Source organism: Diadema setosum, chromosome 7, assembly GCF_964275005.1.
Source record: "Diadema setosum chromosome 7, eeDiaSeto1, whole genome shotgun sequence".
Taxonomy (NCBI): domain Eukaryota; kingdom Metazoa; phylum Echinodermata; class Echinoidea; order Diadematoida; family Diadematidae; genus Diadema; species Diadema setosum.
In genome coordinates, this window is record NC_092691.1 from 13,841,523 (window position 1) to 13,858,651 (window position 17,129).

The 17,129-nt window shown below is 38.6% G+C and overlaps 1 protein-coding gene across 1 annotated transcript in view; it reads right to left on the reverse strand.

The window, feature by feature from the left end:
• Nucleotides 1-17,129, reverse strand: part of LOC140230885 (GON-4-like protein) — an 83,501-nt gene that overhangs the window by 34,592 nt on the left and 31,780 nt on the right. Inside the window, exons 12-17 of the mRNA XM_072311029.1 lie at nucleotides 14,928-15,087; nucleotides 12,070-12,238; nucleotides 7,082-7,207; nucleotides 2,007-4,031; nucleotides 1,271-1,321; nucleotides 143-232 (exon numbers count right to left, since the gene is read on the reverse strand). Of these exons, the coding sequence (XP_072167130.1) occupies nucleotides 143-232; nucleotides 1,271-1,321; nucleotides 2,007-4,031; nucleotides 7,082-7,207; nucleotides 12,070-12,238; nucleotides 14,928-15,087 (2,621 nt within the window). The remainder of the gene's footprint in view (nucleotides 1-142; nucleotides 233-1,270; nucleotides 1,322-2,006; nucleotides 4,032-7,081; nucleotides 7,208-12,069; nucleotides 12,239-14,927; nucleotides 15,088-17,129) is intronic.

A 17,129-nucleotide genomic window follows, 5' to 3' on the forward strand; every position in this document is an offset into this window, starting at 1 on the left:
AATCTAACAGCACATTGTATCATGCCCAGGAAGATAAGAAATATTTCAATGAATGAATATTGAATGTTAAATGATGGACTGGCTGAGAAATGTATGGGTTTTGGATTATATGAAAATTGACAAGTCCCTACAGCTGTCTTACATTGCTGATGGAGGAGTTGGGATTGTCATCATGGTCGTTGAACACTTTCAAGAAGTCGGCATACAGTGTTGAACGCTCACCTAACGTGTCCTTTTGGGGAAAGCAAAGGGTAAAACAGAACCAGTACCACCATTATTAAAGACATAATCAACCAGAACTTTATTACATTACTGACAGCATAGTTCGGGCATTTCTCAAACATTTTTTTTTTTCCTGGCTGCTTAATCTTTTTTGTAGAAAGGGCAAATGTTTGGATATCATATGAACCACTTTGCTACACTGTTTTGTGTTTAAATGTATAGAGTAAGTCACTGAAAACAGTTGAACTTATTTTTAAAAATAACAATAAAAATCGTTCACAGTCAAAAGCAACTTTGCAAATGACAAAAGAGGTTGCCCAAACTACCTTTCGGCACTCAGAGAAATTGTGCCATCATTGAAATGACTTGAACCTCACAATTCATTATTTTTCATGGTAGACAAAATGTGTATCACTTGCATGAATAATCAAGACACGTGGATATACAACGATATATATATGCTTTCTGTCAGCAGCACTGAAACAGGGCTGATGTTTGGTACACTATGAATATGCTAATCGCACTCAAAATAATAGTTTAGTTCATCTATCAAATTATAGGAATAATATCAATGTAGAAAAAATCAGAAAGTCAAGATTTGTCCAACCACTGAAGCAACACAAATGCCGCTTGTACACTGAAATAGAAGGCAGGCAGACAATACTATCATTTATCACACGTAAAGTGCATTCCACATTCTTCACTAAGAACATAGCGTACATCTGTAATTGTCTGATTTTCCTCAAACTTTCAATGATGATGTGTTCTACTACTTGCTGCTTTCACTCAATCCACACTTATATTTGGGTTTTTGTTGTCTTTAACAGCTCCTATTTAAAACTGCTTTTCATTGTCACAGCCATCAAAGTTGCTTTTCCACAGGAATGTAGTAAAAGAAATTGAAAATAGCTTAAAATGTGATACCACACCAAGACTTAAAGGCTCTAATAAGTAGAATCAGACACTAAATACATTTTAAGACAACTTTATCACGGTGTGAAACTGCAGTCTAAACAAATATGATGAATGACTGGCATAGTTCTGTTACCTTCACTCGGTCCAAGTAATCTTTTGCAAAGGCAAACTCCCTGTCATCCTTCTGCAGTGTCAGAGTATAATTAGTACAGAGACAAAATCACTTACATGTAAGTGCAAGACTAAATCAAAGGAACAATACAATGCTGACTTAAACATATCTAAAACAACTTGTAGTATTTGATCTTCATCCCTAGCCAAAGGCTCAAGTAAGATTTCCTAAAATCAAATCATTTGACTTCAATGACTTGCTTCACAGGAGACCAAGTGTGCTGAATTTACGATTGAGACTTTTAGAGCAATCACAAGCATAGAAATTGGAAGATAGGCAACCTGAAAGCCAACATGTGGCATCTTATTGAGACATTTCATTAGAAAAGTGTAAAGAAAGGTAATAAATAGTGCTACAGTAAGTTGACACATCAAACTTCTCAAGTACCCCATTCATCTAATTTTGATATTGTGTTGGGAACATCTTGTGATAAAGTTGCTGCATCATTTATATTCTCATTTATATTCTCGTGATGATACACCACACATCATGGCCAACATGACGAAAAGTGATCACAAAAGCTCAGATGAACTGAAACTGTAAAGAAGTTACAAATGACTGATGTACAATAACACGCAATTGACAAAAAGTCATGAGAGCTTCAAGTAAAAAATGAAAAGTGCACATGACTGACTGACCTGGGTGAACAAAGTAAAAAGAGGGGGCAGACATCAATGAAATCTGGACCACACCTTACCTGGGGATCATTACAGACGATTTCTGGGTCAAGGAGAACTACTGTTGACTCAAGATCTTTCCTGAGCTTGCTCTTGATCCTCTTTGCTGCCACCTTAACACCATCCCTCCTGCTAACCTCTACTTCTTCTTCTTCTTCACCATCCTCCCCTGGGCCTCCCTGTTCCCCACAGGATAGGAACTCCCTGGTTGATGACTGCTCATCCAGGGTTGGAGACTTGCCTCCTGTTGCTATAGAGACCATCATCTCTGCCTGCTCATTGGGCAGCTCCAGTGGCACCTTGGCATTACTGGACACACTGGCTGCCGTCTCAGACATCCTGCTTGTTGGGCCTTCTTGGTGCTCAGTAGGCAAACCATGTAAGTTTGGGATGTCTCTGCTCTGAATGTCTGACAAAACAGTCCCTTCTGGAACACAGGCATTGGCAATGGTCACTGCCGGGCTTACCTCATCTCCATGGCCGGCATTTGATATATGTTGGGTAGGGGTGTGAGCTGCCTCATCATGACCAGCAGCAGCTTGGAAACCATCTTTATGTGCAGATTGATCATCTTTCAAATCGTTGTCATTGTCCCGAGGTGGTAGTGACAGATGTGACAGGGACTCTTCACAATGCAATGATGTTACTTGCCTTTTAGAATCTGAGAAAGCATTTGTGCTCTGAGAAGAACTATTTTTGTCCTCGTCTTCCAGTTGCTTGAGTGCTGCTTCTAGTGGTATGCAATCACTGCTCCCATCTTGAGAGCCTTCACATTGTCTTGATCCTAATGCTGCCTTTTTATTAACTTCTGTTTGAGTTATGGCTGTTTCAGGCATGTCATCTAACATTGTGGAAGTCTGAGTGGAGCAGGTAGCAGAGACAACACGGTTTTCTTTCAGTGCAGAATCTTCACTGGGACTCTTATTCTGTTCAACAGTACTTTTGCTCTTCCATTTTGATCCACTTATTCGAAATGTGTTTAGACTGGAGGCTCCTAGCTTGGCAAGTGATGCCATGCTGACAAATCCTGAACACCTATCTTCAAGTCTCTTCAGCTTCAGTTTCCGCTTTTTGAGTCTTTGTTCACTTTCTTTTTCCTTCCTTGCAAGAAGTTCTCCAACAGTCACATTACATTTTGTTCTCCACAAAAAATCTTCCTCTGACTTTCTACAATCATGGTCATCTTCCAGCGCATCTTCTGATTCTGAACTTGCACTGTCCTTTGCACTAAGCTTTTCCTGACAACCCGCTGTAATTATGTCGCTACTCACAGCAGTACTTTGATGTAGTGATGCAGTCATGGGTGACCCTGCAACAGAAGAAGCCCTGTTATCACTACTACAAAGTTCTTGGCTTGCACTCCTTGGCATCGACGCTGTGGTTGCAGTTGTGCTTGGATGAACTGATGAAGTGAAGTTTAGGCTCCTAACTACATGACGCCCTGTTGATGTCACAGAGGACTCTGCATGTTGATCACAATTCTCCTGAGAAGTAGGGATTACACTAAGTCCTGCTGGAGCTGAAGTTGGGATACCAGTGACTGCTATGCTAGTCTGACCATTAACAGTAAAGCCTGCAGGCACAACTGCAGCAGCACCTAGTTGGGTTTGATGAGGTACCAATGAAACCATAGCTCCATGGGGGACGGCAGCAACAGGGGTGTTCATGTTCTGCGCTGTAAAGGGAGCAGGGGATGCCACTGCTTGGGCAGGTGCCAGCTGAGCTGACCCAACCAGGCTGCCATCTCCGGCAGAGATGGCTGAATCCTGGGGACTACTGACCACAAACTTAACCTGGCAGACTGTTCCAGAAGGCAGTCCAGTATTGAGCAGAGGCTGGTTAGGCTGTAAGATCAGTCCTCCAGTAGCCAAATTCATGCCTGGAGTGATGATGATGCTTCTTGTCTCAAGCGAGTTTGACTGTGCCACAGCCAAAATACGCTTCTTGTAAGGTTGGGCTTGTTCTTGTGGCTTTGATTTCACAGGTGACCATGAGGAGCTCTTGAGACCTTGCTTCTCAGCAGTACTCATGTGCTTCTGAACTCCCTGAAATATAAAAAAAATAAATGGATAAATAAAAGAAATCATATTTCAATGGGGGGGGGGGTTCATGGAAGCTTGACAGGTTAACAAAGTGTCAATGGGCCAATTCCTTCATAATATTTCTATAGCTTTTTTTCAATAAATAAAATTGTTGATCTGAAGAAATACAAACATATATGGAGATATACTGTAAAAACAGAAATTTTCATGTGCATGAAACTTTTGCAAATTTTGCAAGGAGCCTAGATTGGTCTAAGTAATTTGCACAAGAAAGGTATTGTCTACACAATGCACTGAATGCCAGTGGCAATTCACTAAAGTTTCATGTCATGAAAAGGACAGTCAGCTCCAATTTATGAAAGGTGTGTGTGTAGGTGTGTGTGTGTTTGTGTTTGCACACACACACAAACACACACACACAACACAAACATGCACACACAAACACACAGACACACACACACTGTTTTTTTTCCTGTCCGCCGCCAGACATCTTATCCAGTCGATGGATTTGAAATTTGTGCGATTGTGATGTGTGTGCATGCGCTGGCTGTCAATTCAGTGTAGCTCGCCAAGGTTCCTCTCGACCGAGTCACATTAAGTCATCAATTCGAACAGAAAAGGACTATTGGCAGAACCAAACGTTGCACGAACCCTGTTGTTTAAAGGACAAGTTCACCTTCATAAACATAAGGATTGAGAGAATGCAGCAATATTAGTAGAACACATTAGTGAAAGTTTGAGGAAAATTGGACAATCGATGCAAAAGTTACAAATTTTTAAAATTTTTGTGTTGGAACCGCTGGATGAGAAGACTACTAAGGCTCGTGATGTCATATGAGTACAACAGTATAAAGAAAATGTAAAGAAAATTCAACATATTTTCACTTTTTTCGCATAATACAAAAGCACCTGACTTGCCTCTTTCTAAAGGCAATGGGAATAATATTACCCATAACACATGTCGGTAACGAGTCAAGGGAATGTGTACTTTTTTCAAAAGATGAAATTTTGTGAAATTCTCTTTATATTTTCCTTATATTGTTGTACGCATGTGACATCATACACTGCAGTAGCCTTCTCATCCAGCAGTGACTGCATAAAAACTTAAAAAATTCATAACTTTTGAATGGATTGTCCGATTTTCCTCTAACTTTCAATGATGTGTTCTACAAATATTGCTACATTCTCTCAATCCTTATGTTAATGAAGGTGAACTTGTCCTTTAAGCTCCAAGATTTTAGACTTCCAGCAAAGCTTTTTGACTAATATGATTGCATTTCACATTTTTGTTACAATACAATACAATAACTAAAATTGTGTTATTACAGCCTTACTTCATTCATTTCTTATGCATAAAAAAAACTGTATGTGTACATTTTGGAGCAATAACTGATGGTTCTGAAGGCATACAAGAACAATACCTTGGCTTTAAACATTAAACAGCATTCTAAGCAATCAAAGCCTAACATGTTTATCCATCCTATCCCCTTGCATTGTCTCATGTATATTCTATTTTGTCTATGGTGGCCTAAAACACGACTGCCACAGCCACCAGGAAAACATTGCATTACGGCATGCGCTGCATGCATGCGCTTCTATAATCTTCGGTTTACAGTATTTGAACATGTTATGCACAGAGATGCCAGCATACAGCCTGGTATGTAACAAAAAGGGCAATTTGGGAGCTCTAAGAGTTGTTTGGATGCTATAAGGGCAGTTTGGATGCTATAAAGGCTCCATGGCATGGGTCATTGTTGAATTTAGGCCTGCGATTCAAAAGAATCAAAATCACAGATTCATCAAATGATGTACTGTAAATGTTGCTATTTTCACACAGAATAATTTTCTGCGCTCTCGCGAGTAAGAAGAATTTCATGCGTTTCTAATTCCACAGAATCAAGACATCAAATTTGAGTTCAATTGCTTCAAAATTGTGGAAGTAGTTCACTCCACAATATTTTCAAGAACATATGCTGTTACCAGGGCAATGCCTTGTCAGATACAAACACAAAGTGTGTCTTGCATAACTACACCTATAGATCATTAATACATACCAAATTTGAATTAAATTTCTCAAATACTGTGGAAGAAGTTTACTCCACAAAGTTTTGGGAAAATTGTGATTACCATGGTAACGCTTTCTCCAACAAATAAAAAAAAATCATGTCTCGCACATCTATACCTAAATGTCATCATGTAACCCAAGTTTCATAAAAATTGCTTCCAATCTGTAGGAGTCGTGATGCAAGATTTGCAACGGACTGCCCGACCGACCACACGCTGATTCCTATATACCCCCTTATACATGTACACTTAATTGTGTACAGGGGTATAAAAAGTGAAAGTTTTGCATTTTCACCTGACCTCTGAACTTTGACCTCATGACCCAAAACGAGAGAGAGAGTGAGAGAGAGAGACAGGGGGGGGGGGGGGAGAATGTTTATTTGGTAGTACAGGTATACACTACGTTCAAGAAAATACCTTCAGGCATTCCATAGATATGGGGGAAACAGTGAAATTTTGAGCATTTGACCTTGACCCTTTGACCTTGAGCATGTGCACCCAAAAGTTGATATGCACAACTTTGCCCACTCATATACATGCCAAGTTTCATTAGTATACCTCAAACGTTTTTTTAGTTATGCTGTCCACAAAATTGATTACGGAGAGAAGGATGGACAGACGGACAGAGGAGTGGAAGGACAGCTGGGCCGACAACCCAAAAACAAAATGCCTCCGGTGACACTTCGTGGTGGAGGCATAAAAAAACAAGAGACCACTTTTTAATAGCTAGTAATTACAATCTGAAGTGTTTGTGAATTTGTAGGTAGCTAGTTCTAGACACACCCTTTTTTTTTGGCCTAACATGCAAGGCTCACAGAAACATAAACTTGACTGATGAAACTCCAGTGGTTCATCATTACAGCAGATTTTCTGCCAACAAATTTTCAATGTATTTACATTTATTCACAAAATTAATAACAGGTATGATGTGCGATTTATCCATTACTCTACAGCTCAATTTATTCAAGATTTTTATACCATGCACTCACCTGGATGGTTTGCAACCACCTAGGAAGCTTCTCCGCTGGAAGCTGGACCGGAGGGACAGCATTCTGGGGTAGGACCACCTTGCACATTGGGGGAAGCGATGGCAATGTCCTTGTCACTTCAAATGCCTAGTTAGTGGGGAAAAGACAGCAATGCACTGTAATGGTCAGCAGCATGAATGCTGATTCTCACGACACATAGTGAATTCACAATATAGTAAACTGCCAGCAGTGGCAGAGTGAATGACAAAGGGATATTGGTGGAGAAAAGGTCAACATTAAAGACCTGTGCTGGCAGGTTACTTGATTCATCTACTTCACATGATTACAAGTTACAACATTCACAGAGGATTGTAGATATAGCTAAATCAGTGCATTACAATACAAATAGAATTGGCACAATGACCATGACCATAGTTTGTAACTTGATTAACACAGCCATTCTGTCTGCATAACTCAAAGCCCACATTAAACTAGAATTATTACTGAAGGTGATTAATACCCCTGCCCCTAGTGTCGCTTTATAGTATGTGATGTCATGAGGGCAATGACGTTAATGCCAGGTTTGTGCACTTGTCGAATTGGAAACAGAATAATTTTAGTTTACTGTACAATTACAGAGTTGACACTGAGTTCCACAAGGTTTGGATAAAAAGTGTGGTTACCATGGCAATACATTGTCTGATACAAACACAAGGGACATTTTGCATAACTACACTTAAAGACCATCATACACACCAAATTTGACCTTCATAGCTTGAATGGTTTATTTTGATACAAAAATGAGTTGTTACCATGGCAACACATTTTCCTTAAACTAACACATTGGTGTCTTCCAAAACTACACTTCTAGATCATGATACATACTAAATTTGACTTTAATTGCTTGAATGATGGAAAAGTTATTCGATCTGCAAGGTTTTGGTAAAATTGTGGTTACCATGGCAACAGTTTGTGTGATAAACAAAAAAATTATGTGTTCCACATCTATACCTCAGGGCCATAATGCCTACCAAATTTGGTATCACTTGCTTGAAAACTGTGGAAGAAGTTCACTCCACAGGATTTAAAAAAAAAAAACCATGCGGTTACTATGGCAACATATTATCCGATACAAATACAAAGGACATTTTGCAAAACTACACTTCAAGAGCATCATACACACCAAATTTCACCTTCATAGATTAAATGGTTCAATTTGATACAAAAATGAGTGGTTATCGTGGCAACACATTTCTCTTATATTAACACATTGGTGTCTTACATAACTACACCTCCCGATCATCATACATACTAAATTTGACCTTAATTGCTTGAATGATGTGGAAGTTATTCAATCCACAAGGTTTTGGTAAAATTATGGTTACCATGGCAATGCTTTGTCCGACAAACACAAAAATTATGTGTTCCACATCTATGCCTCAAGGCCATAATGTCTACCAAATTTAATTTCAATTGCTTCAAAACTGTGGAAGTTGTTCACTCCACAATATTTCAAAGAAAGCATGTGGTTACCATGGCAACGCTTTGTCAAGTACAAACACAAAGAGTGTCTTGCATAACTACACCTATAGATCATCATTGATACCAATTTTGAAATTGATTGCTTGAATAAAGCAAGCTTAAAGTTATTCAATCCACAAGGTTTTGGTAAAATTATGGTTACCATAGCAACGCATTGTCCGACAAACACAAAAAGCATGTCTTGCACATCTATACCTCAATATCATCATTTACCCTAAGTTTCATTTAAATTGCTTCAAAACTGTAGGAGTTCGCGACGCAAGATTTTGCAACAGACCGACCTCCCGACCTCCTGACCGACCGCCCGCCCGACCAACATCACGGTGATTCCTATATATCCCCTTCACACTATGTGTGGCGGGGGTATAAAAACAAGAGACGCGCGGGTCTAGTGCTCACCTGGGTATCGCAAGTTCACCTTTCACGCAGTCACTAATCTAAATTACACACAGCTCTACCAAAATTTGACCAGGCATTCTCAGGTAGAAGATGAACAAGTACAATTAGGGCCCAAATTCGGACCCCCCCCCCCCCATAGTATAAATTTTAGCTGTATCACTTCTGGTTCTAGAGAAAAACACTTTTTTAAAGATTCCTTAATTTGTGGGGATGGGGGGGGGGGCAGGAGCATGGTGCCCATTTTAACAAATTGAGATCCTAACCACCTAGGGATGCTACCTGCCAAGTTTGGTGAACATCCATCATGAGGTTTTCAAGAAGATGAAAATGTACAATTTATGCTCCAATTTGGACATCCCCACCCCTCCTCCCTGCCCGCAAGGGGGGCACCCCTGGATCTGATATCAAACAAACTTGAAACTACAGTTATCAATGTACTAACTCATAGTATTAACTTAGCTCTATCACTTCTGATTCTAGAGAAGATTTTTAAAGATTCCTTAATTTTGGGAGGTTTGGGTCTCTTGGGGCCCTCCAGGTGGGACACGGTGCCCATTCGAAACAAATTGAGACCCTACACCCCTAGGGATGCTACCTGCCAAGTTTGGTGAAAATAGGTCATGGGGTTCACAGGAAGAAAATGAAAATGTACAATTTATGCCCCATTAGGACCCCTCCCCACCTTCCTCCCCTGGGTCCCAAGGGGGGCACCCCTGATTCCGCCATGAACAAACTTGAAACTACAGTCATTAATGTACTAACTCATAGTATTAACTTAGCTCTATCACTTCTGGTTCTAGAGAAGAAGATTTTAGAAGATACCTTAATCTTTTATTTATTTTTTTTTGGGGGGGGGGGGGTTGGGGGCCCCTGGGGGCCTCCTGGGTGGGGCATGGTGCCCATTTTAACAAATTGAGATCCTAACCCCCTAGGGATGCTACCTGCCAAGTTTGGTGAAAATCCATCGTGATGTTTTCAAGAAGATAATGAAAATGTACAATTAAGGCCCCATTTGGACCTCCCCACCCCCCCCCCCCGCCCCAAGGGGGGCACCCCTAGATCTGCCATGAACAAACTTGGAACTACATTCATTAATGTACTAACTCATAGTTTTAACTTAGCTCTATCACTTTTGGTTCTAGAGAAGAAGATTTTTTAAAGATTCCTTAATTTTTTTTTTTGGGGGGGGGGGGTTCGGGGCCCCCTGGGGGCCCCTTGGGTGGGGCATAGTGCCCATTTTAAGAAATTGAGATCCCAACCCCCTAGGGATGCTACCTGCCAAGTTTGGTGAATATCGGTCTTGGTGTTTTCAAGAAGAAGATGAAAATGTAAAAAGTTTACGCACGACGGACGACGCACGACGGACCCCGGACGAAGAGCGATCGCAATAGCTCACTTGAGCCTTCGGCTCAGGTGAGCTAACAAAAAAAAAAAAACTAGAAATGTCGCTACGGCGACTGGTATGCCTCCGCCATAGTGTATGGTTCTCCTAATAGGTCTATAGTACAATGTCTTGACAATGTGTAATGACAGTTTCACATAATTGGCAAAATATTAAAATGACAGGTTTGACACAAATGTGCTGAATGTTCACTTTCCTTGAACTAGGTTTAATTGGATGAGTGACTAAATTGTCAGAGTGCTGGTATTTGGGGATTTGAGGATTTTCACTTGACTTCTGACCCTTTTATAAGTTTATGCACTGAGTAATTTACAAGGTATGGAGAAAAAGAGTAATTTCAGTATGGTAAAATATCTGTATTTACACCTGGCCTTTGTCCTTCGACTTTAAAGTTCTAAAGAGAATACTGTTGGGTAGAACATGCATAAATATGTAATAAGTTTCATGATGATACCTCAAGTTATTTTCCAGATATGGAGGAAGGAGGGAAATTTAGCACTTTCCCTTGACCTTTGACCTTTTGGCAAGAAACTTTCCACAATATATCTATTGGGTATTACATGTATATATCAAGTTTCAAGAAAAAAAAAAACCTGCAGGCATTGCATAAATATGAACGAAGTAGTGACATTTTGAGGAGTTGACCCTGACCTTTGACCCCTGACCTTTGACCCATGATCTCCCCCCCCCCCATTCCCTAGATAATCACTGCCAGTCAGTAAATGCATATACTATAAAGTCCCACGAAGATACCTAGAACCATTTGCAAGATATGGAGAAAAGCGTACAATTTCAACATTTTGACTTGACCTTTGACCTCCTAACCCGAAACTCTCTCTGGAGAATCTTTATTTGGTAGTTCATACATACACTAAGTTTCAAGAAAATACCTTCAGGCATTGCATGGATATGGGGGAAATAGTGAAATTTCGAGCATTTGACCTAGACCTTTTGACCTTTGACCTTGAGCATGTGGACCCAAAAGTTGATAGGTACAAACAACTTCACCCCCTCATACATATACCTGCTAAGTTTCATTAGGATACGTCACACGTTTTTTTAGTTATGCTGTCCACAAAATTGATTACGGACGGACGGACAACCCGAAAACATACATGTAATGCCTCTGGCACCACTTCGTGGCGGAGGCATAAAAACATGTATAAATAAAGTCTGTTAATCTAACATTGAAGAGACACTTTTCCACATCTTTCATACCATGGTGATTTCTCCCACCTAATATTGACATGTCATGTCCTTCAATACTAACATTCAAGTGTGTTGTTGACCATGTTCATAATGCCTGGACAAACAGCAAATGCATTTACCCCTTGTGGCATTGTGGAGCTTCTTCCCCACAACAATTATACAGAGGCTTGGATATAAAATTAGGCACAAAGAATCAGTTTATCATTGAGTACCATCATATTTACCCAAAAGCTCTTCCTCTGTTTGTTTGTTTGTTTTTTGTTTTTTTTTGTTCAGCAATACAATTGCTAACACAAATCAGCAACTACACCAAAAAAACAAATGGAAGGTTTGCTGTTCATACAGGTATTCCACAACATTTTTGCCCCACAATGTCTAGTTATCTATTACTGTATTTCAATTCTTTCAAATGAGAAGTGAGCTGAACACTAAATGTATTTTGACAAGGGATGAATACCAGGATGGGGTTCTGCTTCCCTGATGTGCTGTTTGTCCTGCGCTGACCAAGAGCATTCTTGATGTGAGTTCTGATCTGGACATCAGTCTTACATGGCATCATAAGTGACTGGACAAGCTTTATCTTGTTGTCAAACTTGCCAAACTGCTGTAGTCCCCTGGCAATAAGGCTGCATAGTTGAGAAACAGAAAAAGAAAAACAAAGAGGGCCTGACTGCTGTTCTGGACTGTCTATAATCCAGGATAAAATCTGCAGTTGGGTTGATGACTTGCCCTAGTCAGGTATGGAGCACAATTATGGTACGAACACAGTACCAACCCTCACCATTCTGTACACTATGTGAATATAAATGTATGCACCAATAAGGCATTTCTTGGTACAGCAGTCTCATTTGTGTTGTGTCACGCACAGCATTTCTTGACCATATGTGTGTAGAGCGTGTCTCATTCATGTTACAGATTATCCATATCACATACAGAGCATGGTATGTCACTCTACATCTGCAGCTGTCAATTTGACCCCCCTCTTCAGATCTCAGCCGCCAATGGCATAAGAGCTGCAAAATTTTGAGCTTTTTGGGGGCTAACATGCATTTGTTATGTACAAAAGATTACATAACTTCAGAATGGTGTACCCAGACGTCGCAAATTTGGTCTCATAATATGCAGAAGACTGCAAAGAAAAAAACGTCATGAAATGGCATGGCAAAATCTTTGCACATAGTGGAATCATCGCGTGAAATGTCTCTCCCCCATGTAGTGATTACTGTTAATGCAGAAATATTTACGCCATGTGGTATATTGATTTTTGCAAATTTCATGGTCCTTTTTGGACAGCAGGAATTCTAAAGTATCTTCACTATTTTCTATGCACAGAACAGGTCGAATTGTGCATTACACCAGCTGATGTTGTACTAGTTCTGGAGTTTGTACATGTGTGTGTGTAAGTGTGTGGCGTACATGTATGTGTCCTACATGTGTAGTACTATCACTTCGTAGCCAATGTTACCAGCAAAATTGCACAAGATTTTTTGCAAACATGTCTCTTCCCTCCCCACATGTCACTTTGTTAGTTAAATCCATGTTTAAATACCAGGGCAATTGGGCAGTGCAAAATGTAAATCAGTCTTTATAGTGCATGAAAATTTCAAATCAAATTCTGCCTTTTCTGTGAATTGGATGAGAACATATGAGCACGCAATTAAGAACATGCATACATATGTTTTACCTGCTCAGCATGTAAATATAATCTCATGAAAAATGAAAAAATGTTCACAGCCGTGCATCACTTTAGTATGTTGGGTAGTACATGTTTGGTTGGGGTGTATGTGTGGTGCTGGTGTAAGGTCTTGTACATGGCATGCATATTACTACTTGAAGTCGCACACTGTACACTGCACACTTCATATTTAAAACAGTGCTATTATACTGTAACATACTGCAGTTCCTTCAGAATTTACATCCATTTCAAAGACTTTCTGCTGGAAACTATGTTAACAGATCACGTTTCTTTTGAAAAATTTTCTTCACATTTAATTGAAATGCCTACCCGATTATCAGGTTGACATAACATACATCGTAACAGTTTGATCAGTATCAATTAAGCAGAATACACAATAAAGTGCTTCCAAATTTCAGACTGCCATACTGAATTCATAATGAATGACACTGAGTTATCTTATCACGTGATAGAAATTCACAAGCACTAACGTCTGACAAATGGAACTTTATAACAGTACAGACAGTTTTGCTTGAAAAAACGTGTCCAAAAACATCCAAGGGCAGAGACAGTTGCATAGTCTGCCTTTTAAGTTATTTCTTCAAAGGGAAATTTCAAAATGGAAGTGACAGCAATGTGACTAAAAAGAGCCATGCAGACTTCAGAGTGTTATTTCTATTTTCTATCTGTTTCTCATATTTCTCTGTACCAGAAAAATATTTGTGATAATGTAATATGCAAATAACAAAGTTACACTATACAGAAAAGGAATAACTTTAATCATACAATCAAATTTTAACCTTTCAATATGTAGTTACAAAGTAAGAGAAACATAATGGAACCTACATGAAGCAAAGCTGTGGAGTGACCAAAATCTAAAAATGATAACCTACAGTGTAGTAATCACACCAATAATTTCTGTACATCAAGAATTGCCTAATTTGTCTTTGAACAATAGATATACGGGAACTTATGTTTGTATAAATGTATGCATGGAATAATTTGTTTATTTTCATATTTTGCATTGTGTCAGAAAAAAAAAAATGTTGGATATCTGAATTAATCATTTATTTGTTTTACCTGTCAGATTCAAATTATATTGTGCTCAATTAGTTTGTTCAATTGACTATTTCATTTATGTATGAAAAAGAAATTCAGGAATAAAATTAAAATCAAAATCAAATCATTGCTTGATAAGAAGACTGCTACAGTTCATTATGTCACTATGGACATGACAAAAATATGAGTTCAACGGAATTTCATTTGCATGAGAAGTACACACTCCTTGGATTTGCTGCTGACATATGCAAGGGCAAGATTATTCCCCCTGCTTTCTGAAAGAGGTAAGTCAAGGGCTCTTTTATTATGTTAGAAAAATTAGATTATGTAGAATTTTCTTCATATTTTCTGTATACTGTTGTCCATAATGATGGCATGAACTGTACTAGTCTTCTTATTTAGTGACGACAGCACTGAACTTTAAAATTCCGACCTTCTGAATCGATTGTCTGATTTTCCTCCAACTTTCAATCATGCATTCAACTACTATTGCTGCTTTCATTCAATCAACATCTCTATTTGGATTTTGGTTTCCGCTAAGCCATTAATCCTGTACTGCATTCTCATCTGTTTCTACTCACTGGTCCTCAGACAGCGTAAAGATGATCTTGTTGTTTGTCTCAGGGTAGAAACCATTCTTAGGGAGCAGTTCTGAGTACAAGAAGACAGTGCTGTTGGCAATAATTCTAGCAGCTTCCATTGACACTCGAGGAGGTCTCTGACGAGAGCCTGTAGATTTTGCTGAAATTTGATTTGCAAAAACATTTGAGAATGGACATTACCATGGGAAGGTTTTGAAAAGAAACTTTTGAATTTTCAGTCGACAAAAAGATGGTATTCTCAAATACAGACAAACCCCGTTATAACAAGGTCCGGGGGACCAGCGATATAACCTCGTTATAACCGGTACCTTGTTATAACCGTACACATCAAAAACAAAGAAAAACATAAGCACAACGTCATATACCCATTACTGAAACTTAAGAACATCCTTTGCGTTATTTCACAATTATGGATCATTATTATTGAGAGAATAAAGGGAAATTATTTGTGAAATAGACGAAAAAGTAGGGGTTGAAATGAGTTAATTCTTTAGTTTTTTTCCAAAAATCTCTTCGCATAATAATTGCACATTATGTTCTTGAGAAGTATTGGCCTATATTATATTCGTGATTCTTTCTACACCTATCTCTTCTTCTTGTGTTGAACCATTCTGAAAGAATTATATTTTTTCGCTTGTGAAATACAGTGTAAAATGACAATGAACAAAATCAGATTGTATAAAATGCATTTGTTAAGTTTTTCTAAACACCAGCGCAAATAGAGTAACACACATGCGTCGTTCACCGTAACTTGCTAGGTATTTTACATTGTTGGTGCCCAGCAGGAATGCGATGATTTCATGAATCATTTCAGCTGTAATTTTATACAATGTATGATCGTTGCGCCCAAAGGGGTTTAAAATGCGTTCTTTATTTTCTTCCGAAAATCTCTTCGCGTTTTGTACATCCGCTTTTGAAAATATGCAACAGGATTGAATTTGGAAGGTTGTGATAATTTTTACGCATATCTGTACCTTGTAGATCATCTGAAATAAAGAAAAATCTTCTTTGTGAAATGGAGTGTTAAAATTGTTATAATGAACAAACCCAGATCTATTCAAACTGTTAAATGCGTTTGTTTCTTTTTCTGAACACCAATAAAGTAGCTTACAGGGTTCATACACTTCCACATTTTCCAAAATTCCCTGACTTTCCATGACTTTCCAGAGTAGAAAATGTAAATTTCCATGACCATTTTACACGATGTACACATCTTATTCTAAAGTGAGTAAAAATACATCATCATAATACTAGGAAGCAAAACACAAAACAAGTGTGTATACTCGGTTATACACACTTATGCTTTGTTCTGAAAGAAGCTCCTTAAAGGGAAATTTTCCCCCAAAAATCAATGTGGATTAGGTGAGTAGAAAACAATTTTAGAAACCCAACAGTAAAATGTTGAGCAAATTTTGATAACCCGTTAACAAGAATTATGCAAAATTGTGTACATGTTTGGACGGAGCTATGCCAGAATATGTGATATCACAAGAGGACAATTCTCCTTTGAATTTGTACATATAATTTCACAATTTTAGTTTTTTTCTTGGATATCATAATCCAGTTGATCAAGTTCAATAATAAATGTATGCACAATCATCTAAGCCCTAATATCCTCAAGTATAAATGTAGAGGGAAGATGAATTTCCATAAAAAGTGAAAATTTCGTGAAATTTTTGTACAACTCCAATAGATGTAGTTGTCATGTTGTGACGTCACAAATATTAGCACAGTGCCACCTGAAAGGTCGGCATACAAGAAATTAACCTGAACTCTGAAAAATCATATCTCTTGATTGGTTAATCCAAATTTTATTCACTCAGTTTGCATAAATGCCTATGGAAGCTTCCCCTAAACTAAACCAGTATAAAAATATTCAAGCAATAAAGAGGCTGGTTTCTAGTACTTACAACAAATTGAGTAAAGTACAAATTATGGCAATTGCTTAAAGGTATATCTGGAGTATCCACAATGTTGAAAAATCTTTTGAAAGAGTTCCTATCAGTTTGTTTCCCACCTGAAAGAATCTTATATTTGAATTGTTCCATGAATGTTTTGCCATGAACAAACTTGAAACTACAGTCATCAATGTACTAACTCAAAGTATTAACTTAGCTCTATCACTTCTGGTTCTAGAGAAGAAGATTTTTACAGATTCCTTAATTTTGGGGGGTTTGGGCC